The sequence below is a fragment of the Ambystoma mexicanum genome, chromosome 10, assembly GCF_040938575.1.
Source record: "Ambystoma mexicanum isolate Mex_15411 chromosome 10, UKY_AmexF1_1, whole genome shotgun sequence".
NCBI classification, from domain to species: Eukaryota; Metazoa; Chordata; class Amphibia; order Caudata; family Ambystomatidae; genus Ambystoma; species Ambystoma mexicanum.
The window spans coordinates 316,777,346-316,802,942 of NC_090932.1; the positions used below are offsets into that span (position 1 = coordinate 316,777,346).

The 25,597-nt window shown below is 45.0% G+C and overlaps 1 protein-coding gene across 2 annotated transcripts in view; it reads left to right on the forward strand.

The window, feature by feature from the left end:
• Positions 1-24,436: 24,436 nt before the first annotated feature.
• ADAM9 (ADAM metallopeptidase domain 9) overlaps positions 24,437-25,597 on the forward strand; it is a 1,404,333-nt gene continuing 1,403,172 nt past the window's right edge. For both annotated transcript variants that reach the window (XM_069617919.1, XM_069617920.1), the window contains exon 1: positions 24,437-24,629. In XM_069617919.1, the coding sequence (XP_069474020.1) occupies positions 24,572-24,629 (58 nt within the window). In that variant the 5' untranslated portion in view covers positions 24,437-24,571. The remainder of the gene's footprint in view (positions 24,630-25,597) is intronic.

A 25,597-nucleotide genomic window follows, 5' to 3' on the forward strand; every position in this document is an offset into this window, starting at 1 on the left:
TTTCGACATTAATTTGTCGACATTTTGACTGTCGACATTATTGATGTCGACATTATGACTGCACACCGAAAATAGATATAGCCCTAGTACAGGAAACGCATCTCACGAAAGAGAAACAAGAGGTGATACAGAGGAAATGGAAGGGGACCGTCATAGGTGCAACGTACTCGGTTTATGCCAGAGGGGTGATCACCTGGGTGGCACCACATGTCCCTTTCAAACTGTTACAGACCACAGTGGAAGGGGATGGGAGGATTGTGGGAATAAGGGGATTGATAGAAAATAGAGAAATATGCCTTATCAATACATATGCCCAGAACCAGGACACAGTGGGCCTCATTCCGAGTATGGCGGTAAGGGATAGCGGCCACCAGTAACGAGACCGGTGGCGGTGATCCCTTACCGCCATACTCCGAGTTCCCTTTGCGCCCTCGCCCTTAACGCCTGCTTTGAGCAGGTGTTAAAGTCGAGGGCGCAAAGGGGCCTCCAAGCCAATAACGGTGACCATAATGAACGGTCACCGTTATTTGCATCTTCCCCATTCCCATTGAGCCCTATGGGGGCTCATTTGGGAATGGGGAAGAGCCTTGGTGAATGGGGAATTACCGCCCCGCCAACCTTGGAATGGGGCGGTAATTCCGCCATCCACCAAGGCGCTGCCGGTCCGGCGTCAACCAAGGCGTTAATAGCGCCATTGGTTAGCGCCGTACTCGGAATGAGGCCCAGTGGCTTACTTCAAGACCCTATAATGCAAAATGAGTCCGTACTTCGGTGGGGCAGTGATATAGGAAGGTGACTTTAACTGCACGTTGGACCCAAGGGTAGACAGGTCAGGCAGGAAATCAGACAAACCCACCCCCGCTGCCAGAGCCCTTAAGACTCTGTTGGTGGACCTCTGGCTAGAGGATATGTGGAGGTTACACCACCCAGACAATAGACAGTATTCGTATTATTCTGCCCCACAAAACTTGTACACACGGTTAGACTATATGTTTGCCTCAGAGGAGATGATGGCGGAAATAGTGCGAACAGAGTACAAAGCGAGGGTCCTTTCAGACCACTCGCCATTGGTTTTAACATGGCAATACCTGTCCCCAAGGGCTAGGATTTCAATGTGGCGACTCAGAGCTGAAGCATTGAAAGACATAAAGTGCTGAAGAGCGAGCGAAACTAGATGCCCCGATTACATTGGAAGAATTAGAAGCAGTGGTTGAGCAACTACCCACCAGCAAGACCCCGGGAGCGGATGGACTCCCCAGTGAGTTTTACAAAATGTATAGGGAAGAAGTGCTCCCCCGCTGCTCGCGATGTTAAATGAGGCATTTGAAACAGGGACGCTACCAGAATCCCTGAGAGAGGCGATCATTATCCCACTCCCCAAACCCAATAAGCCAAGCACAGACTGCGGGTCGTATAGACCGCTGTCAATGCTGAACCAGGACAGCAAGATACTAACGACTGTGCTGGCAAACAGAATGAGACAGGTTATAAGCAGATTAATATATCCTGATCAGTCTGGGTATGTGCCATGCAGAAGCATATCAGGCAACCTCAGACGACTCCACCGGGTCATAGAGCACACAGTAGGGGACTCGAGCGAGATTGCAATTGTATCACTTGATGCAGTGAAGGCCTTTGACTCTGTCAAATGGCCTTGGCTGATGGCAGCTCTAAGTAAATATGGGATGTGGCCCGGGTACCTTAAGTGGGTGAAATTACTGTACAGTTCACCGCTAGCCAGAGTTAAAACGGCAGCGATCATCTCGGAGAGGTGGCAACTTAGTAGGGGCACCAGACAAGGATGCCCTTGGTCCCCGATGCTGTACATCCTAGCATTGGAAACCCTGGCGATACACTTGAGACAGCAATATGAGGAAGTCGGGATTTACACAAAAGGGGGACCACACTTAATCTCATTATATATAGATGACATGTTACTATACTTAGAATACCCCGAGGAAAATCTTCAATACATTCTAGAAGTAATGGAGCGATTTGTGTTGCTCTCTGGCATTGCAGGTAATCCCAAGAAATCGTGTACATTCCCCCTGGGTAGGTATTTAGGGGTCCTGCGGGAACAACTGCCAGTCTTACAAATACCATGGGAGACCACTACTTTCAGATACCTGGGGATTGACATTTATCACACGGTGGAAGCAGAATATAAACACAACACTGAGAAAGCGATAGTGAACATAGAAAATAGCATGAGGGTTTGGACTAAGCTCCCCTTGGCCATGATGGGGAGGGGGGCGTTGCTGAAGATGGTTCTGTTACCTAGGCTACTACATTTCTTTGGGAACATACCATACATGATACCAAAGCGTGTCTTTGTCAAACTCCAGGGCATATGCAGTGGATTTATTTGGCATGGAACTAGGAACAGAATTGCCTTGTGGAAGTTAAAAAAACGCATATTATAAAGTGGGTATAAAATTGCCTAATTTGGAGATCTATTACTTGGCTAGTCAACTGCAATATGTGGTCAAATGGCTAACGGAAGACTCGACATCAGAGTCCAGATTGTTGAGATCGGAGTGTGCCCTGTTTTTTCTGAAAGAAGTGATATTACTGTCCAAATCTGAGCTAAAAGGGCGCCCAGGAATGTTGGGATTGGGATGGAAGATATGGTGCAAAGCTTGTCAGGCCATGGAGAACTCAACTCCGTGTACTCCGCAAGTGCTGCTAGTGGCATTGACTGGAGGAGACGTGCAACTAAGGAAAACAATTCGTACGCATTGGGAACCGGTGGGGATAGCCACGGTGGGAGACATATGGCAGGAGGGGGAAGTAAAAGAATGTGAGGTATTGGCAGAGGTAACGGGTCTACACGTAGGGCAGTATATTACTTATACTAGAATGGCACGGCGGATCACAGAGACATGGGGCCTCATTACGAGGTGGGCGGAATGGGTTTAACGGCGCCGGTAATGGTGCTGGTGCCGGTAAACCCATTCCGCCCTATTATGAGGTTCCCTTGCAGGACCCTCTCAGAACGTCTGGTCAGACCAGACATCCTTTGCGGGTCCCGCAAGGGGACCAGGAAGCTAATAACGGGCCCGTTATTAGCTCCCTCCCCATTCCCATTGAGCCTTATGGGGGATCAAATGGGAAGGGGGATGGGTTTTTTGAATGAGGAATTACCGGGTCCTCCAAGGTTGGAATGACCCGGTAATTCCTCATTCAAGGAACCCGGAACCGGACCCGAGTTTGGAGGCAGCCATGGTGCTAATAGCACCATGGCTGCCTCCAAACTCATAATGAGGCCCATGGTCTAAAATAATACTGGAAGATCAACTGGACGCTGCCATAGAAACGATATATGGTATAGCAGAGGGAGGGCGTGAGGTTTCTTGAATCTACGAGTTGCTGATGTCCAGGGTGGGAAAAGAAGTGGTCCAATTAAGACAAGATTAGGAAGAGGAAACAGGGGAACTCATGAGTGATGGGCTATGGGAGAGGGCTCAAGGGTACCATAAAAAAGTGTCTAGGAACGCAAGGCTGCAACAAATACACCTATGTGTCACCCACAGGGCATAGATGACCCCCCAGAGGATAGCACGGTTTAAGAACGCCGGACGACAAACATGCCCCAAATGCGGGGAAGAAAATGCAGGGATGACACATGTTTTGGGCATGTCCGGAAATTGGGAAGTTCTGGGGAGAAGTAGCCCACCGATTACATGAGAAGGGGATCAAGCTGAACGTGGAATCAGTGTGGGCATGCATGGTAGGGGGGTTCCCTAGACTGCGCCAATTTAAACATGTTAGCAAGCTTAAGGACTTGCCATATATACTCGGCAAGCGCAGAATTGTTATGGGGTGGAAGGCATGCAACAGACCGAGGGTAGAATTTTGGTGGAGTGACCTGCAGAAATGGACCGAAGCCGAAACGGCAGTGTGGCATGAAGCGGGAAGTAGAGGTGGGGAGGAGGAAGCAGAAACCAAAAGTCAGCTGATTCAATTTGATTTTAAGTTTGGTAGATTTTCGGCGATGACCCTGATGACGCTATTTAGACAAAACGTTGTGCCAAAGTTCATTTTTAGGGCTCGGACCATGGGAAACGGGTCATCATGGTCAAAGTTGGAGGCAAAGTTGTGGTGAAAGGTTTTGCGCCTACCAACCTCAGTTTCCTTGTTAGGGATCTTGTATTAGTTGGGACAACTTCCAATCCAGACAGATTGGGGAAAACTACACATTTATGCTAGTATTCTCTTACCCCCAAAGGCTTCCTTCTTTGTGTACCTTAACTTGATGTGTGTAAAGACCAACTGTAGGGTTCTTGAGAATTGGGTAGAGTGGTGCACGCAGGTTCTTCTGAAAATTGAGTCCTCAAAACTGGAATTGATACTGAATTCAAACAAAGTGAAACAAAAGTTGTGCCAATATGTTTGGATACAGTTGAGGGCTGAACTGTTGGAATATTGATGTTCTAATGACCACTTTGTTTGGTCAATAAAACATTTTAATGTCTTGGCCCTTATTATTTGAAGAAGCACCCTTCGAGAGATTTTAGGTTTAAAATGTCGAGGTTGAAGCTAAACTTGTTCCCAACTATGGAGGTGTTGGGAATAAGGAGGAAGGTGCCAAGGGGAATGAAATTGTGTCGACATTGTGCACTAGAGCACACAACCCTAAAACATCTTTGTATAAACTACCCCGCTTTGCATTCTTTTTGGAGAGAGAAAACAGAATTGTTTGTTAGTTCATCAGTGGACGAGCTATTGACCAGAATTTGAAATGCTAATGACATTTCCTTACTATTGAGATTTTTAGAAATTGTGGATGTGGTTTTAAACTTTTAGGATGTGGTTTTAAAACTTTTGGTGAGATGTGGTCTTAAAAGGTCTTAGGATGTATTTTGGAATAATGCTTGTGATAAGGTAAATTGATGTTTTAAAATGTGTGAAAAGTTCAGTTTAGGTACTAAAACGCTCAATAAATACAAATAAAAAATAAATAATCCAGCAAACCTAAAGCTGGAGCCTTTGCGAATGCTTGCTTAAGGGTGACAAAGTCATCTTCTGCTTCCTGGGACCATGGTAGTGGCTCAGGGATCGAATCATGCCTGAGGTTCTGGAGGGGCTTATCTATGGATACATATCCTTGGGCTCACTGCTTTCAGTAACATCCCGATGAACCCCTCATTTGCTTCTTGGTCTGGGGTCAAGGGACTTTCTGGATCATTGTAATACTGTAATTTGTCTTTAGATGCCTTGTGACCCTTTTCAGCAAGCACTTTCAACAGGACAAGTGAGTCTTCCTCATAAGCTTCCAAGGAGGGAGAGGCCATGAGCAGATCATCTACGTACTGCACCAGTGTCGACCTTCCTGGAAACCATACTGAATCTAGACCTTTCTTTAGGATCTGGGAAAATAGGGTAGGGCTTTCTACGTACTCCATTGGTAGCCTAGTAAACATGTTTTGAGTTGATTTATGGGTGAACGTGAATGATACTGACTATCAGGATGTAGGAGCATGGAGAAAAATGCTGGACAGTAAAATATTCGGCTGTATAGGGAATATATGACAAAATGGTAACTGTGTCGGGTACCACTGGAAGAAATGGTAACACGGCTGCATTAACTGCACGTAAATCCTGAATAAAACGATAAACCTCTTTAGCTGGCTTCTTCGTAGGCAAAATCAGAGTATAGCAGGGACTGCCGGTCAGCACAATGATACCTTGTTGGAGAAGGGATTCTATCACAGGACGGATACCTTCTTCAGCCTGCCTGGAAATAGGATACTGAGGTACACATGGCAAGGTCTTGGCACGATTCAAAGTGATTTTAACTGGCTTAACATTAACCACATACCCAGTATCATTTGCATGGGTTGACCATAATTTGGTCAACCCATGCAAATGACCTGGTCAAACAGCTTCTGTATCTGGCAGGGGGTGCCGGTTCGGTCCCCAAGTTCTGGATTGGGAACTTCCTGTAATATTGGCAACACCTCATGCTCTCTATGAGCAGGGATGCCCAGCTATACACCATCATGGGAACAGTGAATAGTGCAGCTTAGTTTACACCATAAATCGAGCCCAAACAAATTCACAGGAGACAAGGGCTCAGCAAAAATGCATGTTGGTTGGAAGTTGGGCCTATTGTGACCATAAATGGGGTGGACACAGGGTGAGGTATCAGAGTACCTCCTATACCTACAGCGTTTACTATGTCATCAGAGTGCTGTGTCATGGTGAAACTCTGAAGCTTTTAGTGTGGAGCATGATGCCCCTGTATCAACCAAACATGAATCCTTTTGACCAGCAACAATGTAATCAACATATGGGACAGCAGGATCAATAGATATAAGTGGTGCAACAAGCTCAGAGTCCCCTTGGCAATCCTGAACATTGGTCATAAGCAGAGGGAGTGGAGGCGGGGAACTTGGAATCCCACTTTTTGCGGCTGGCTGTCCGCCTCAACCAACATACTGAGGCCAATGTTGGCATTCGGCTTTCCAGTTCCCAAATTATTTATAATAGTTGCATTGATCATTGTATGTGTTTAGTAATACCTCTCGGCAGTTTGCCCTGAATGAGATGACTGAGGTTCTCCTCTTCCTCTTTCCCGTCCCTGCCCTATCGGAGCAGGCCAAACTCTTTCCTGAGGTGGTTGTAAACTCTGTTTTTGCAGTGCCATTAGCTTGATTTCAGTGGTTTCATTTTGTCTCTAGACCTTCTCATGGAAGTGCTGTGTGGCTAACAAAACCTCTACCAAGCCGTTTCCTTCCCATCCTGTAATTACTGTCTGAATTCCTTCAGATACCTTCGGTTGCAACCTCATAACAAAGTGGGATACCATGACTTGTGGCTCTATAAAAGTGGCATCAACAATTCTAGAATACTGTTTGAAACACTGTTTAAATCGTTTGAGATATTCAACAGGGTTTTCTCCCGTGGTTTGCTTGCATTAGTTCATCTTGGCCCAATTCGCCCTTAAGGACACATTTTGAGATTAGTTTGCACCAGTCCGTCAGTGAACATTTTCAAACCCCTAGCAGTAACATGTTCTTCAGTTGCCCAATTTGCGCGCACATTAATCAAAGCAAATTTATCTGTGGGCAGTACTGCTCGTAACAACTGATTCAGGTCGACACAAGTAGGTTAGTAGCAGTCAATTAAGACCTGCAATTCCTCCTGGAACTTAACAGGATCTTCCTGTATCTTTGGGAACCTCTAAACCATATTAAACAAATCAGTGGTGCTCCATGGAGCATGTACTGTAACTAGTGTATAGCCTCCTCCCGGGAGTTGTCTGACCGGGAATACACCAGTACTTGTATTGACTGTCGAATTTGGGAATCTTTCGAACATGCCTGAGGCTAGCAATAACAGTCTTGAAATCTGAGCTCGTATTTCAGGAGTAAACGGGCCAGTCATTAGTTTTATTGGAGTGGACTGGTGATAAGTTGGTGTTTGAGTGGAATCAGGGCTAGCTGGTTGTTGATCGGACATGGTATTTAAGATAGCAGGGTTATAAGCGCCAGGAATATGTTCAGGGCTTTCTTTTAATGGGGGCTCCTCTTGGAGAATGGGATATCATTGTTGGTACCGGCTTTGTGGGCTGATACCTGCAGGTAAGAGTACTGAGTTTTCATAGATTTTTCTTGCTCCTGAAGCTTTTCTTGAGAATCTTTCAGTGCCCGGGTCTTAGTTCAGTCTGTCTCTTAGTGACTTCGGTATACCAGTCAAGATAACTATCCCATTGGCATTGGTGTACACATGCAGCTTTCTTCACTAATGCCTTATGTAAATTCATTATCCTGTCTAAATCAAATGTGCCTTCCTGGGGGAAATGTTTAGGTGATTCGCTCTGCGTATTTTCGTGCCATTGTATCAGTTACTTGTGTGCTTTTTCTGAGTAGTGAGTAATCATGAAGTGCGCTGGACTTCCTATTGGAAGAAGTAGCACTTTTCCAGATTGCTCTGAAACCATTCTCATGGTGGTAAAACAAGGTATGGCTGGCTTATTATGGATCCAAGTCCATTCTTAACTCGGTCTGCATTGGCACGCTATCGAGTCCCGTGGCTGGCCGTGTGGGCACAGCTCATTAGCTTAACCACTCTGCTGCATCTAATCGAAGGCTCAGCTATCGCCCCCTCAGCCCTGTTCTTTATCCCCCCCGCTCCACCCCGGGACAGAAATTTAAGAAAAACCTTCAGGTGTTGATCAGATTCTGTTGACTGCTGGTTCACAGCCTATATCCGCCATTATGCTTCCCACAATGTGAAGAGGTATTCAGCTTTTCAGAGGCATGAGTGGGTAAGAGTTGAAGACAAGACACATAATCAGTAGAAACAAAGCCTATTAAAGCTCCCGTACTTGAATAGAGAAGAGTGTGAAATATAAATCAGTGTCACGACTGAGTTTCACATTGAGAGTTTCAGGTAACGGGGTATTTATTTTTATTTTTTCTATGTTAGCATTTATAGCAACGCACAAAGCCCTCAGGCATCTGTGCACTAGTTACATATATAGGTGCAGCTGCATAGGTAGGTATAGTTCAAGCCGGTGGAAAGGGCTGATTAGTTAAACAGGTGAGTCTTTCGTTTTTTTCGGAAGAGTTGGTAGGACGTCTCAGAGCGTAGGTGGAGCGGGAAATTGTTCCAAAGGTTAGCCATGACAATGGGGAAACTTGGGCCACCTGCACGTTTCCGTCTGAATCTGGCGGTGAATAATAGCTGGCTGTTGGACAATCTGAGCGATCTGGTTTGTGTATTTCTTAATCACCCGGGCAAGGTAAATTGGGGCTTTGTTCACCGGGTACCGGTGTGCAATCGTGAGGATTTTGAATTGTATTCCTTCCCAGATGGGGAGCCAGTGGACTGAGTGCCTTAGCTCAGAGAAGTGGTCAAATTTGGCAAGGTCCAGGGCTGTTCTGAGAGCATTGTTTTGAATGATCTGGAGCCTGTTCAGATTTTTGTCAGAGGTCCCGCAGAGTAAGGCATTACAGTAGTCTAGCTTGGACAACACCAAGGCACGGACAACTGAGAGGGGGTTTGTGGTGAATAAGAAAGGTCTGCTTGCTCGTATGAGTTTAGTCATGTAGGCTGTTGCAGAGGCGATGTTAATTTAGCGGGTCATGTTGAGGGAGGCATTGAGGTAAATACCCAATGTTTTGACAGATGTGGAGACAGGAATGTTGTGGCCATCTATCGGGAAATGCTGTTATGCTAGATCAAGGTTTGAAAGACAGGTTGAGGGGCCACCTAGAAGCAGCTCGGTCTTCTCGTCGTTGAGATATAGGCTGTGCTGGGCCATCCAGGTTTGGATAGTCTCGTAGATGGCATTTACCGTGGTACAGTCCTGGACGTAAGAGCCTGTCAAGGGGATGAGTATTTGCGTGTCATTTGCGTAGTTGGTGAAGAGGCTGGGGGAGAGGCAGGAGCCTTGTGGGATGCCACATGGCATTCGAGTGGGCGCGGCTGTTGCTTTCCAGCGAAGACTCGTGAGGCTCTGTTTTGTGAGGAAGCAGACACCCCAGCTAGCTGCTTCCGAGGAGAAGTGAGCCACTGATGTCAGGTGATGGAAGAGGGTGTTGTCGTCTACCAAATCAAAAGCCGCTGAGAGATCGAGTAGCATCAGGAGGGAGAATTTTACAGCATCATTGACATCATCCAGTTGATTCTTGAGGTTGAGGAGGGTCATTTCCGTTCCATGACCTGGGCAAAAGCTGGATTGGTGGGGGCTGAAGATGGAATGAGCTTCAGGAAAAGCCTGTATTTGGGAAAAGGTGATTCTGTCTAGGATTTTCAGTGGGAATGGGATGGTGGTATTGGGTCGATAGTTGGTGGGTATGGTAGGGTTAAGACAAGACAATCATGGAGTTCTCATCCAAAGTATTTTCTTTGCACTCATACAGAACACATTCACCCTAATCCATGATCGGTCCTACACTACTCTAACCGGCACAGCAGTCTCATGATCTCGGAAGTCAGTAGGGGGCATGGATGCACTGCTTTTAAACTGCAATAAAAAACAAGGGGGTCCTGGGAGTCCCTTTGCCAGACATTAGTCCCAGTTACGAGGCCTTACCCAGATTCCTTAGCTCACTATCTTTCACACAGGAGAAATATCCAAAGCATATCAGTCTTTGTCTTGCCCTGGGGCAGTCCAACAACAAAATTCTAGGCAATTCTCCTCTGAACAAGAGTACCAACAGCAACCCCAGACACGTGTTTTGGTCTGGTTGGACCTCATCAATAGGGTGGAGTATTGCCTCTCTAAAGATTAGTGCGCAAGGGGTCCACATCTGGATTCCCCTAGTAACTTAGGGTGAGATCCAAAGTTACTTGAATTATGCAAAAAACAAGAGGGGTCCTGGGAGTACCTCTGCCAGACATTAGTCTGTGGTGGCCAGACTCTTTTACTTTTCCCTAATTCAGATAATCAGTTCTGTTAGGCAGGGTGCTTTCCCTCCTGTATTCTTGGATACTCTCAACATATTTCAGAATTCATATTTTCAGTTTTGTTTTCCAAATTTCGAAAGATGAACATTTACCCCTACCTGTTTCAGACAACACAATATATGACATCACAATACATTGACACAACTACCTCTGTTCACCAACTCATGTTTTTTTTTATCAGCTCTTGCTTCTGTGCCTGCTCTGTCTGCCCACCTTGAGTCTCCGGGCACTCCGGCCAGCTCTCCCCTCTGGCGAAATCATCTCTCATGGCCCAGGGGGCTCACTGGGAAGTGGGCTCAGTGGCTCTTGGTCCTGGCCACATAGCAGCGGGAATCCAATGTGTTAAGCCAACGAATTGTGGTGGAGAAATGACCACTCATGATTCTGGTGGATTGGTGACCAATTTATTAGTAAAACAGTAGCAAAACATAACCAACGTCTTTACGAGACTCTGGTGCAAGTAAACCCCCCTTCCAAGCACCTCTCTCTTATACCCAAAAGCACACATGTATTTCAATGGAAGGGGTGGTCCCAACGGAGCAATGTATCACCTTGAAACATTGTTGCTGACAGAGAAAAAACCCTCATTATACAAGCATTTGATGCCAGCTGCACTCTGCCATGCTAGTTAGTGTTATCAGGGAGGACATCATAGTGTAATACATTTAGTCAAGGTGAATGTATTCCGTAAAGATTCACACACACTCTGTAGGCAAGAGCACTAGCGATATGATAACTTCTGCCTTCTAAAACCACTGTTAAGAAGAAAGTGAGAACATAAAACATTGTGATGATTCACTACATGTCGTCACTTTTCCCCAAGGGGGAGCCCTTTTCCATGAGGCCAGGGAGGTGAGGCCACTGCCCGATAATCCCCATGGGGGTGGTATAATGCAGGAGGATCTCATGGGGAGGGACCCCCCCTAGGGAGAAGGACAACCATCTAGAGTAAAGCCCTGATGAGAACATCGGAACCCACACACTCTAGCCACTCCTTCTTCTGCTAACCTCTTTGTACACAAGGGATCCTATGTACTGTTGTAACGTAGAATACCTCAAGTTCCTTGAAAGTACTGAGAAGAATAAGAACATCAGGTACATCGGTAATCCAAGTACTGGAATGAGGTGGAACATGAACAATGAAGAGCAATACCAAGAAAGAACTGCATCTGTATAGACTACCATGGAGGCGTGGTTCCTTTTACGCTTTAAAAACCAAAGAAGGACTGCCTATCAGGGAGACAAAGCCAACCAGGACAAGAGACAGGAAGCACAAAGGTGATGTGGAGAAGTCCAGGATGGAGCTAAGAGCAGTCCGCTCCCGGAGTCAAGAGGACAACAGGACTCCCTTTCCAACGGTGTCCAGGCAGTGCCAAGACGGTAATGGGAGGTTGGCAGATGGTGGCGCAAACACAAGAGGCAGCATCCATACCATCGGTCCATGGGGCATGCAGGAGATCCACAAGGTGAAGGCACCAAGACATGGCGATGCCAGTGCAGCACACGGAGTAGGAGAGATACCCCCGGAAGAACCAGCTGTGCATCCCGGGAACAGGCAAGGTAACAGGAGAGGCAAGTGGACCAGTAGAGGCGGGAAATTACTATCCTCCTTGTGTCAGTACTTGGCAAGTGAGGCAGCCAAGGGGATATAAAGAGAAGGGGAGAGAAACAGGGGCCAGGGACCAAAACCAAGAGAGTGATAAGAGAAATTAGGCATTCTCCTGGGACCATAACAGTAATGCTTTAGTCCTTAGTTTATAGTGTAAGGGACAGAAGTAGGGTTTTCTTGACACAGGATGGTGGACACTGTTACTTTAACAGACATCCTGACAGTCACCTTAGATCTTTAGTTGAGGCAGGGGAACCCCTTTTAGGAATAGGGAAAGATAGGGTTTATCTTGCTTTAATATTGAAAAAAGTCTTGGAGCAAAGTAAAAGCCAGAGGTCTAGCTCTGGGGCAATGCCCTTCCCAAGTAACGGAGAAGTCCAGGAATGTGACAAATTTACTTCTTTAATAACATTTGTTTTAAAGTAGGGATATGCATGGACATATCAAGGTTACCAGTGCGCTCTCAATTCATGCCAGAAAGTTTTATTACACAGTGACATCACAAATAAAAGATACATTTCTAAACCTTCAGATGAGATGGGATTGGGTGAACAGTATGGATAGATATTTATTCTATATAGGATGGATGATCTAATTGGTCCGGACATATCGGGTAGCTCTGCCTGGCACCACATACAAGATCTTGCAAGTGAAATCATGTGATGCTAGTGTGGTGTGAGTGACTGCTGCAACAAATTGTGAGCATCGTTAGAGGCGGGTGAAGATTGGCCAGCGTGAGCTTTCTCAGCCTGGGAAAATTACCAGTACATGCGCAGAATGAGGGGTGAGTAGAAGGGCCCCAGAGTGCTGCCTGTTCCAATGAGGTTACCGCCCTCCAACGCCCCTGTCCACAAGCCAGGCCATTCTAGCTTGTAAATTCATGCTGTATTTCTTGCGTGTCCCCTGTGTTCAGTTTGGTGGGAGCAACAGTCTATGCCTGGCTCAAATGGGTGGGCTTTGTCTCCCAGGTTCAGATCACATCTGTAGGGACCACAAACTTGAACTTTTCTGCTTGATTTTGTAAGGATTTTCAACTTTTACTTTTGCAGGTGTCCTGTCTCTTCTGTTAACTTGAAACTTTCTCTCTCTTGGTGTCCTTGGCAAGGCTGTGCACAATAGCTGTAAAGACATCCTGGCCTGTGCTTCTGAGTGAAATCAGCTTGTGAGGCCTCTCCCTGTGCTCTTAATCCTCTTCAGTGTCTTCCATTAATTTCAGTGCGGCTGTGGCTTCCATCTTTATTTACATTACTGTTCATGTTAGTTGCATTTAAGTGTCAGTAAGCAGTTCATGTGTATTCTTGTGCAACGTGTGGTCACTGCACAGAGAAGGCGTGTCCTCTAGCTAAGTGAGTCATACGCATGTTCTTTGTGTCTCAGAGAAATGCGTCCTATGTATCTGCGTAACTCCATGCAGTAATGCGTGTGCTTCCCATCTAGCGCATCTACGTGTGTGTGTGTGTGTTTGTGTGCAGTCATGCACCTGTTCATGGTTACTTTGGTGGTGTCATCAGGTTGTAGTCTGCAGGGCTGCATCTGTCATCTTAATGGTATAATTGAAGGGTTGGGGGTTAGAGGCCCCCACTACAGTCTTTAGCCCCAAACATGCCACCTTTGTGTCCGATTCCTTCTTCTGCACTCTTACAACATGCTTGCATATGTCAAAAGGGAACTACATCAGAAGTGTGAACTGTGAAGGCGGGCATTCCTTCGTGCTAGGCAAAGATCTTTCATGGCAAAGACATGCGCAGTATAATCTACCGCCTTGCCTCACACAAGCTAGAAGCAATAGTTTGAACATGGCAATTCACATTGTGTGAAAAGTGGTATACAGTAGTTATGTGCTAGAGCACATAAACTTTTCAGTCCTTACATTTTTCCTCCACAGTGTGGATGGAAGAGTTGTAAATAGAGAGCAAGGGAGCAAGACGGTAAGTGGTAAAACCAATTAGAAGAGCAGAGTAATAGTCTAATCTTGACAGAACAAGTGAAGAAATTAGAAGTTTAGTAGCTTGAAATTAAATGTGAGAGCATAATTTACAAATACTAAACAGATGAAAACAACAGTCATGGCCAGTGGGAAGTGAAAGAGAAGAGGTAAATGTAAAACCAAGATTCTGAGCCATATGGGAAATAGACATACGAGAGGGTGGAAAGGAAATAAAAAGAGAGGGGATAGGAGAAGAAATGGAGAAAGAAAGGGAAGAAAAGGTTTTCCATTTTGGATGAGTAAAGATGAAGAAAGCTTGAGTGCATACAGGATTGTAAAGGAGGAAAAAAAGAGAAGAAAATCTGAGCGTCATTGGCATAGAAGTGACTGGATAGACCAAAGGGCTTAATAATATCAGGAAGAATAGCATTGTAGAGAGGGAAGAGAAGAGGCCCAAGGACTGAACCTTTGGGGACACAGTTAGGTAGAGGAACAGGTAAGGAAAGATTACCAGCCCAAGAGATTAAAAAGCGAGGTCAGAGAGATAGGCGAAACCAGTAGAACGAGAAGACAGAAGAAGATGATGAGGATGGACCACTGTGTCAAAAGCAGCAGAGATATTGAGTAAAATGAGAATGGAAGATTGGTTAGAGTGACATACTTAGAGAAGAGAGAGAAAGTCAGTAACAGCAGTAAAAGCAAGGAGAGCAGTCTCAGTAGAATGGAGTGCATGAAACCCAAATCGGAAAGGGAAGAGCAGAGAGTTATGATTTAGAAAAGTGGAAATCTAGATGTAAACAAAACGCTCTAAGACTTTGGAAATATAAGGAAGAAGAGAAATAGGAATAAAGTTAGCAGGAGAAGTAGAGTCTAGAGAAGGTTTCTTAATAGGTGGTAAGGATGGAATGGATAGAGTGGAAGAAATAGGTGGAATAGTGGTATGGAGAGAGTGGATGGAATAAATAGAGTGGATGAAGTAGAAGGAATGGACAGAGTGCTCGGAATGAATGGGGCAGATGGAATGCAGAGAATTCAATGGAATTCACCCCACACGTATAACACTGTGCACCCTTCCCCCTGTTCCCCATGCTGTTACTATATCTCTGTATCCCCCTATATAACTGCACTGGTGACCTGGACACCCTCTGATCTCGACCCCAGGTCCCCCCGTCAGTGTCATACACCTGCACTGCCCACCTGGCAACCCCCGCACTAGGGGACTGTTTCTGTATCCCTACAGTCCCCCTACCACTCCTCGACACCTGATGCATGCACTTATATTGCACTTGCCGCTTGTTGGCCGTTACTTATTATTGTTATCATCTTTCTCATGTACTGCACTGTCCCTGCCCCCTCCCATGCACTTGGGCGTTCTGAATGATACCTGACCTAGTAGGATCGTTGGCCGTCCTCCTTTTGTTCCCCTCCCTTGCCTCGTCGCGCCTCGAAACACTTGTATATAGGCGCATTATAAATGCCATATCATATCATATCGTATCATATCTGTATCCCCCCTATATACCGATATCGCCCCCTGTCTCTAAGTGTCTGTTTGGTGCTATGTTCCCACCATCCTGTTCTCATGCCTGGTCTTGGGGCGCTCTAAAGTTAACCATCACATTACTATGCTTACTCTCTACTATACACAATCTCTCAACTAGAACACAGCTATATTCCTGATGTATTTGGCTTTGCTGTCCACATACGTATAGGACCTCATCAACACCTTATCACCCTAATAAAATGCAGCTAGCCGTGCACATTCCAGCATAGTTGCTCACATATGCGTCCTTCAGGCCTAACGCAGCCTAGATGTCTACCCACCAGACTGCACACATCCAACTGACACCTCCAGCACCACACCTAAACGCTTGGACGCAGCTACCACCCGGCAATTACACCAGCTGCACACATATCTGGTGTACCCACGAACCCTACGACACTACCTCTCTCTACTGACCAGAACTACGGTTCCCGAGGGCGTTCAACCTACCAGCGCTTTCAGGTTATACCAATGATATATAGCAAATAACATGCCAAATAACATAACATAACATAACATAACTGTAAGAGAGCACCTAGGAGCGAGCCAAAGAAGGTAAAGAGCATACCCAGGACAGACAGCCTAGAGGGGCTGAGCAGCGGAAGAGCCCGGCTAATTACGGCAGTTAATGTCAGCCATACGGCATCGTCAGGAAACACCGCGTACAGCTGCGGCAACATGACACATCACTTACCTCTCAACACAGCCGAGCCAGCTGGGGGGTGGGGGGCACCCTCGCAGCCCCTCCGAAACGGAATCAGGGGAGGGCAGGATCAGTGCCGCAAAACATCCTATGGCAGCCGCAGAGCAGGTCCCAGCTGGGGAGGGAAACGCGGCCCATTGGAAACGCGGCAATGTAGCCGCCACAGGTCTTCCCACAGAACTCTGGATGCAGGAGGTATTGCATACCCGGACGGCATCCTTTGAGGGAGACGGGACGAAGCCTCAGGAGCCAATGAATGGAGGGCTAGGCAGGGGCTATGGTGATTGGTGGGGATTTGAAACTGAAGAAAGGAACAAAAGCCCCCCCAAATGACGTTGACGCTGTCTGTTCTATTCACAGGACACGGAAGAAGGAAGTGAAGGATGAACGGATTGGTGGGCCTATCCGGACACCTCGAGATAGGAGAAAGCTGGGAATAACACCAGTATATTTTGGAAGGAAGAAATATCGGTGAAGAAACCGTTTGGACAATTATTCTTTATTGACATTTGAGGACCACTTGTATCTCAGCATTAAATATTATTTCAGCATCCACCCGTCTCCTGAGTCGTAATTCCACAATACCATAACAAGAATTGAAAGCATTACTGCGTGTTTAAAAGAACAAGGGAAAGAAGAGGTAGAGAGGGAAAGATTAAAAATAGTGGTGAGATAGGGGAGCAGAAGAGGATACACCTTGAGGAAAGGAGGAGTGGGATCCAAAGTGGAAGTAGAAGGGTGGGCTCAGATAATTAAATTAGTGGTGTCAGTATCAGAATAATATAGAGAAGAATGAAAGAGAAGGGGACAGAGTGGGAGGGGAATGAGTAGAGGTAACATGGGGAGTGGAAGAAGATTGAAGTGAGGAACGAAGGAAGGTCATGAGTTTGAAATTCAACTAAGCTCACAATGGCTTCCAATTCTTTATAAGGTTACAATTCCTTTGATGGGGCAATAGTACATATTAGTACCCGGCAGGGGCGTGGCTTATGCTTAAATAGAAATGGTATGAACACTGTGCACTCCCTATTAGTATTAGATGTGGGATGAGTTAGTATTGATTTGTGTTTTTTTCAAAGGTTTAAGTGTCATTTGAGGTGCAGAGGAGAGAAAGACAGCCTTGACATCTAGGCTGTACCACATATATGAACAAGAAAAGAATTCCCAATTTGGAAACTTACATCCCCTGCACACTATCTAGCGTCTGGTAAAGACAGACTGACAATTTAGGAAATCATTCCATTAATGATTACATGTTATTCAAAAGAACCTTTGCAAAAAGACTTAGTGGTCAAACATAAATTCAAAGAAATGACAATGTAGCCATTAATTGTCACAAGAATCTTCTTTTTAATTAATTTGTGAAGATGATGCAGAGGGAGCCCAACAAGTTTCGAGTGGTAAATTACTCTTCATCAGGGGCATATTATTGATAATTATTGAAAAAAGTACATATGAGATAACTATTAGTAGAACTTGTCCAATGACATATTTCCAATATTTCATTACATCTGTATATTCCATAATTTAAGGGAACAACAACAACTGAAAAAACCAGGCCTAGTGATCAGCAATGCGCAATTGACCTTGTATTTAACTCATACATTACATGTGCACATCAATATTTCATATTTAAAAGTACTATCAGATTCATGTGGTCTATAATAGGCAAGACTTTAGTTCAGAATCCATTGATTGTGGAAGAATAAGAGAAAATTGCTAACCTTGTGCCTTTTTAGGGGAGTAAAAGCCTGCAAGGGGGGTGCTGTGGGTGAGGTTACAGTATCTGGATGTCACCCAATGCTTGTTAGACTGTACAGGTAGCTGTATAGATCATAGGAGTCCAGGTAGATGCCTGATCAGAGACCAAAGAAAAGTCCCAATCCAGAGTCTACCTGGTGATCTTTGGAGATATAAAGTAGGAAGCCCTTCTAAGAGTGTGCACTAATTGAACTGGAAAGGGTTAAAAGAAAAAATATCATATCAAGATTCACTTACAATGTCCTTATCTATGCGGCATATAGGGGTAAGCACCCAGCTACTGTAGCTGGTGTCTGGTGTCACGCCTCCAAGAGGGTGTGGTGGACTGTAAAAAGGAGAGAGTGATAATGCTATGATTAGTGGGCCATCAAGTTTTTAAGCTTTTTAGTTTTTAGACTTTCAAGTTTTTAAGCTTTTAAATTTTTAATCTGGAAGTTTAGCCTCTAGTTTAGTGAGGAAGACGTTCCCCCCTAATCATAAAAAAGACTTACTTGGTCATGAAAGAATATCTAGTACCCACAATGTGCACTGGCCAGGAGACTGTGACTCGCTCTTGGCCGCCATTACGCGCATCTCAAGTACTGGGACATACAAGATGTGATGACGTCACCGCGCACATGCGCCCGTGAGGTCATAGCCGAAAGCTTAATATGAAAAATATGGGATTTGTGAAGAAATCCCAAAAGCCACCTCTGAACGGTGCTAATATATAGAACCATATATTAGTAAGTAGGCTTGTGTTCTGGGAATGTTAGATAAAACTGATATTATTTCCGCCCGTTAGCATGTCCCATTTGCTTGTCATTTCATCACAGTTTATCATATTATCAAATGATTTACAATAGTTTCTCTGTATTCTATTTAAACTTTCACAGTGAAATAAAATATGCTGAATAGACTCAGTCTCAGAACAACCACACAAACGGCACATTCAGTCTTCTCTACACAACCCAATTTTGGGACCCCGAACCTCAACTATAGTGGTGACATTGAATTTTAGTAACAAATATTGATGTGCTATAGAACTATTTGGATAGGCTACAAAGTAGCCTGGTACTTGACTGCGGGCTAATCAATATTGGACAAAGGTCCCACTGTTGACATTAATTACTAGCCGAATAATATTTGTTTCACTACTATACACATTTAGTCTATATTTCAGCCATTTTTTGGTTGCCAATAGCTGATCTCCCTTTTCCAAGTTGTACAAACCCCGATTCCCAGGTCTTATACTTGGCCATCAGTCTGCCCAAAGTGCCAAATTGATCAAAGTTGTCTATCTATAGCATTCTATTGGCTGAAGTATTTATGCATAAAAATTAAAAAGGCGTTAATTCCCCTCAAATTCTACCAATGTTAGGATATGACGCACGCTGCCTATGATTTTATTTGGGACATGCGCATCATTAATAAAGTTTAAGGCTTGGAGGTTCAGCACAACTCAGCCGACTCTGCCACACTTCTCGATGTGTACCAGATTATCCAGTCCTAGATGGCCTCTCATCTACTCTGCCTCAACAATAACATAACAGAAATCCTTGTTGTTGGATCTCCAGCCATGCTCAATAATCTTAACCAATTGTACTGCTCCTTCACCATTGATGGTATCACGATCCCTGTCTCCTCAAAAGTGAAGAGACTGGGTGTACACTTAGATGCCACCCTCACCCTAACAGGACAGGTGAATGCCATTGCATCCTCAGCGGCTCACACCACAAAACTCATCATTGCAAGCAGACTATTCCTTTCTACCAACAGCATCATCACCATTGCCTGGGCTGTTATAGGCTCCAGACTCGTCTTATTTGCTGGCACCTCAATGTAAAACATCAATAAACTTCAAGTCATCCAGAACAATGCACTTCAAGCTGCCTTAAACATTCCCAGGCATGAGCAAATCTCAGCCACTAGAAGAAACATCCACTGGCTCCCAATAAAAAAATGCATCACCTTCACAATCCTCTCCATTATCCACAGATGTCTAGCCAACTCTGCCCCCTTACCTCTCACATAAATTCATGAGAGCCCAGTCATCAATATAGACTTGTTCTGCTTATGCTCACCGTCTCATCATACCCAGAATCAAACTAACTAGAGCGGGCAGAGCCAGTTTCTTGGTCATCGCAGCGAAACTCTGGAACGCCCTACCTCTGGCCTTGAGATCCGAACAATCATACTGGACCTTCCCAAAACACCTGAAAACGTTGCTCTTTACCCAGGTCACACCCTTGAACTTATATCCATGACAGCTCTCTTATGTTTGACCAATGCCTGTATTGTAACCGTTCTTGGATTAGTGCCATGTTGCCTATGGGTTTAGAGTGCTCTACAAATGTAAAAATAAATACAATAAATGAATAAACCCTCCTTCCCATTTTAGTTGCATAAATACTGGTTGGTGCTCACTCTCCTACCAGTCCTCTACTTTAAATGACTCTACAGATTGCCAATCATCAATTTGCACAAAAATAGAACCTTCTACTAGCGGCTACGAATGTTGGTTTGGCTGGTTGGTCATTACCCCACTGCCATTAAGCATTAGCGGCCTGGATCACCAGAGCAAATAACGTCCTGGCTATCTCTAGTGCAATATATAATGTGCATAACTCTTCTATTATGATCCACAGAGGACATCCCCCAGAAATAAAACCAACCTGGTCTGTATTCATTATGTTCTTTATGTGCGCTTGTACTATCTCTGATACCATTTCTTTTATTATATCCAGATCTGAATTTAAAAGGGAAAGCTGATGATGGCCACTACAAAATGGATGAACTTTCTTTGGTTTTGGAATTAAAATTGTATTTGCCTGATGCATTGCATCTGCTAGATATCCTTGTCAGCATATGAATGTACATTTAGTAGGAGGGTGGTAACAATATTTCCCTGTTTCGTGTGTAGTATTCCGAGGGGCATTTGTCTGGGCAGCGTGCTTTATCCAATTTCAACTTTCTGATTATAGTTTACACTTCTTCGGTTATCAAAGTCACCAAATAATGTGCATCCTCTGTGCTCAATTGGGGGAGGTATAGATCACTAATGAAGTGCTCCACGTGGCTTTCATCTCTTTGAACCTCAGTATTTTATATAGATCTATGATATTTGTTAAATGTGGCATTGATCCCTTCTTGATCAGTTATTATCGGACCCTGGGCTTTATGTATGAATGGAGTATATTTGGGCATTTGCTTTTGTTTAGTTAAATCAGCCAGCAGCTTCCATGTTTTATTACCCTTCTCATAAAAGGGACATTCCACCTTTTTGTGTGTGAAAATGGGTTTTGCTGTTAATATCTTATTTAACTCATATTTATCATTGTTTAGGCTATTAAGAAGAAATTGTGAGGAGTGTTGGATATATTGTCTTTTCTTTTATTTCACGCTCTTGCCTGCGTGTCTGGGCTTCGCTCTCCTGTTTCATGACATCTGATCCTTTGCAAATTAGTAGGCTCCAACCACAACTTTGGATGCTTCTGAAATTGTATCACAAGTGGCCGCTACATTATTATTGGCTTGAAATATTCGTTTAGCTCCCCTTGTAAATAAGAGAGCTCTTGTGGATCTCTAAATATGAAACACGTTAAGAGCACTTGTATTAAAGGGGGGGAAAGCAGGTATGTCATTTGGGGGTCATTGGGAGTCGCACTTGCAACCCCTGAGGTCTTCCTGGCTACCCCTGTGGTCCCCCTTGCTGCCCCTAAAAAACAATTATTAAAATATTTTTTTTTTAAGATTTTCAAAAATGTAAGCTCCTGGGCTGTGGCCAGTGCCATGTGGCTCTCTGTTTCTGGAGTGTCTGGCTTTTTTGTTGAGGCCTCTTAAAAAATAAGGGGTTTTCCAATTGTAACACTTTGAGAAGTGACCCTAAATAAGAAAGAATAGGAGTAACAAATAATTTGTCTTTCTGGAATTCTATACAATAATTGCTAGACTCATGAAAGGGGTGAAAGGTGAAAGGTTGTGTTCCATCACTTTTTGGGATGTCATCAGAGGTCAAGGGTTGCATGGTGGAGGAAAGGCAGACAATCAACACTTGGAGATGGAGGGATTTGTTGAAATTCATCCTTGTGATCCTCGGCAAACACTGAAGATATTCAGCACGTGTAGATCTTTGGCAAGGAGCATATTTTGAATATTGTATTGCTTGTGGAGGAAAAAAAGCAACTGACACTGGAAGATGGACGGATCCATTATAGTACAACCTTGTGATCATGATCCAGTAGTATATTGTGAGATCTTGTTTTTGATGGGGAGGAAAGAACAGAAACCGCCACATGGAGGTGAAGGAAATCAGTGCATAGCAGCCTTGTGTTCTTAAGCGCGCAGTATATTCGGAATCATTGTGTGCCAGTATGGGGAAGCAAGCAATCAGCAAAACATTCAGTACTGGGGTCGTAGGGACTCATTACAGAGAGGCCTTGTGATGATCTTAGGCCCACAAACAGTATTACCAGCGTTCTTGCATTGCAAGCAAGAGTAGGAATTGAAGAATTCAGCACTGGGAAGTGAATGCACTATTGCAGAGCATCCTTGTGATATGTGGTAAATAGTATTCTCTGAGACCCAATGCAATATTCAGAAAAAAGATGCACAACACCGGTGCAGGAGCCTCTCTTCCTGTATGAGAATTCCTCCTCATTCTCACCCACCATTGCGCGTTGACAGACTTCGGTCTCGTAATGTGCATCTTCTACTACAAACAAAAGTGCACCTGAGCTGTACCCGCAAACAATGTGCACTTTCTGCCAACTAACAAAAGCAGGTTTTGAACTTCTAGATACTGTAGTAGTTGCCCAGTCATGCCAATAAGATGTATTTCTTTCAGCCCTAGGCCTGAGATACTATTCCATAACCCACATTTGTGAATGTTGTCGTCATGTTTTAGTGAAACATTGCACCTTTTTCTCAGAAAACGTCAAATTTTTAGTAAGATGATTACAAATGCTACCTTAATAGCAGAATGATTAAGTTTATAAGCATGCCTCAAAATACCTATTTCCTTTATAGTTTTTAAAGTCGTTTCTCGAGCAAAGGACCCATTGGTTGGACTGCTCCTTGCACAGGACAGGCCACCCTGGATGCCTCTTAATGAAAATACTTGAGCACTCCTGGTGTAATAGTTCGCATGACATTTTACAACGTTTCTGGAGGGGGTGGGTGCGCACCACTTTTGTTAACGCAACTTGTGCCATTTCTCGTCGCTGTATTGGACTTAAATGGTTGTACCAAAGTAAACCATATTGATACTTACAGCACTATTCAAGTGATAGTTTGCAGGGGCGTTGCTACGGGGGGGGGGCTAAAGGGGCTATAGCCCCTGATCTTTTGGTTGCAGCCCCTGATAGAATCCCAGGAGCTACAGCCAAAAGGCTAGCTAGGCCCCAGTCCCGACAGTTCTAACATCAGCGTAGCCCCGGGTCTTTTGCAGACCTAGCAACTCAAAAGCGTCCCTGCACTTAACACTCTCTACTCCATCTTCTGTGAAAATATATCATGATTTACAAAAAGAAAGGAGCCGTATCTAATCCAAACAACAGGGGGTCGTTGTAATGCAAATTAGGCCTGGATGATTTCTGGAACCTGCATGATAAATTCTTACGAGAAAAATGTAGACACATTTTTAAAAAATGTATTTATCGATTTAGTTGAATACATACATATCAATCTTTCGATAATACAAGAAATAAATAATACACAATTCATCCTTACATTCACGTTGAAAGAATCGTTTCATATTTCTTCTACACAAATTGAGCAGAGCAAACAGGAGACTACACAATAAAAAGGGCATTATGAAGAGTGCTATTCAAGGGAAAAGCTACAATAATAAGCATTGGCAGAACCAATAGGTCTGTTTTTGCAAATGTAGAGGGCACGCTTTTGTGTGCTGTGTAGGTTCTTTTCAGAAACATCCTTCCCTCTATTCCCTCTATGTTTACAAAGCTCTGGCTACTGGCTATGCGAATGCGTGTTTTGCTAGGACATGCCGCCTCCATGGGTTTAGTGGGTCAATCTTTCAAGTGAGTATCTCTGTCAGGATGTGTCCTTAATTCAGGTTGTCTCATTCGGTGTCATATTGTCTCAAGGCATCACTATGTGTGTGGCCCTTTGCCAAACTTTGTATTTTTCAGTTTGTGATACCGCACAGTGGCGGGGTATTTCTCCCTGCCAGAGGCAAACTACATTTATGCGGGTGCGCTCCACGTTCGGCTTTTCCCCCCACGTCAGGTCCCACCCGGCTACATATGTTCCCCTGCTTCGCTGTGTCTTTATGCTGTGGGTTTCTGTCAGATTGTGCCCCTACCTATGCCAGCCAGTGTCACGGTATGGGCGTGTGCCCATCATGGACTGATCCTTGAATGGCAGCGCATCCTTCAGTCATAGGTTGGCACTGGATCACTGGCACTTCAGTGCAGTGCGCTTTGTGTCCAGCAGGCGGCGCTTGGCTTGCTCAGTACGGGTTGCGCATGCGCGTTGGGTTAGATAGTGGCTCTCTTCTTAGTAACCGGAACGGAGGCCGCGGTGAATCCCTTTCCGCCCCGAAACCACTGTCCCCCGGTGGGAAGAGGCCGCAGCTCGAAGGGAGAACACCGCAGGAAAGAGCCGGGCATGGCTGTCCACGACACGGCCCTTCTTCTGTTCCTCCTGGTTGAGTTCTGTGCCGGTGGTAAGTAAGGCTCAGTGTGGCCGGGGTGCCCGTGCCCTGCCGGCTCCCAGTGACTTTCCGGCACTTTGCATTATGTGCCCGGTGGATCTGGGGCTGGAACCTACTTTTTCTGCGTATCATGCCCAGCCCGCACAGAGTGGCCGTGCCCTGCTTATTTCATGTGGCTGCGCCTTGGCGCTGTGGAGCGCCTTCTTTGCGTGCCCTGCTCTCTTGTGTGTCATGCCTGCTCCAAGTGTTGTCAGTGTTATTCTGTGTGCACATGCCCTGTCTGTTATCTGTCTATACCATTCCCTCCGTGCTGTGTGTGCTGCCTTTTCGGCTCACTGTTGTGGAGATGCATCATGCTTGCACATGCTCTGCCTATGACCTGCCTTACCGTGTCCTGCCTCCCTGGTACCATATCTTTCCCATTTGTGTCACACCTTGCCATGTGCTCTGACTGCTCATTATACCTGTAGCCCGCCTTTCCTCTGTACCTGTCCATTCCCTTCTTTGCACTATGTTACCAATCCATGTCCTCCTGTGCCTTCCTTCTGTGCTTCCCAGCGGGGTGCCTGCTCTGCCTGTGTCCTGCCTTCTCTGTGTCCTACTCCCTTATTGTGCCGTTGATCTCCCATTTTAGAGTGCCTGTGTGACCTGTCCTGTGTCCAACCTTGCCCTGTGCGCTACTCCTCATTTCTGCCTGCTGTTTGCCAGTACCGTGTGCTTGTGCCTTGATCACTCTATGTGCACTGTGTATCTGTGTTTACTTGATGGTTGCCTGTTCTGGCATGTCTCCCTGTTCTGTACCCTGTCAGTTGTATTACACAATACCATCTCAGACAGTACAGCTGTTTACTACAATCTATGGGTCACAAGTTTAAATTCCCCTGGGCCAACTTGGAGGTTTGTTATTCCATCTGGCTAAAATGAGTACCAATGATTGGTTAAGAACAACCTCTTGTTTAGAGGTGTACTTACCAGTAAAA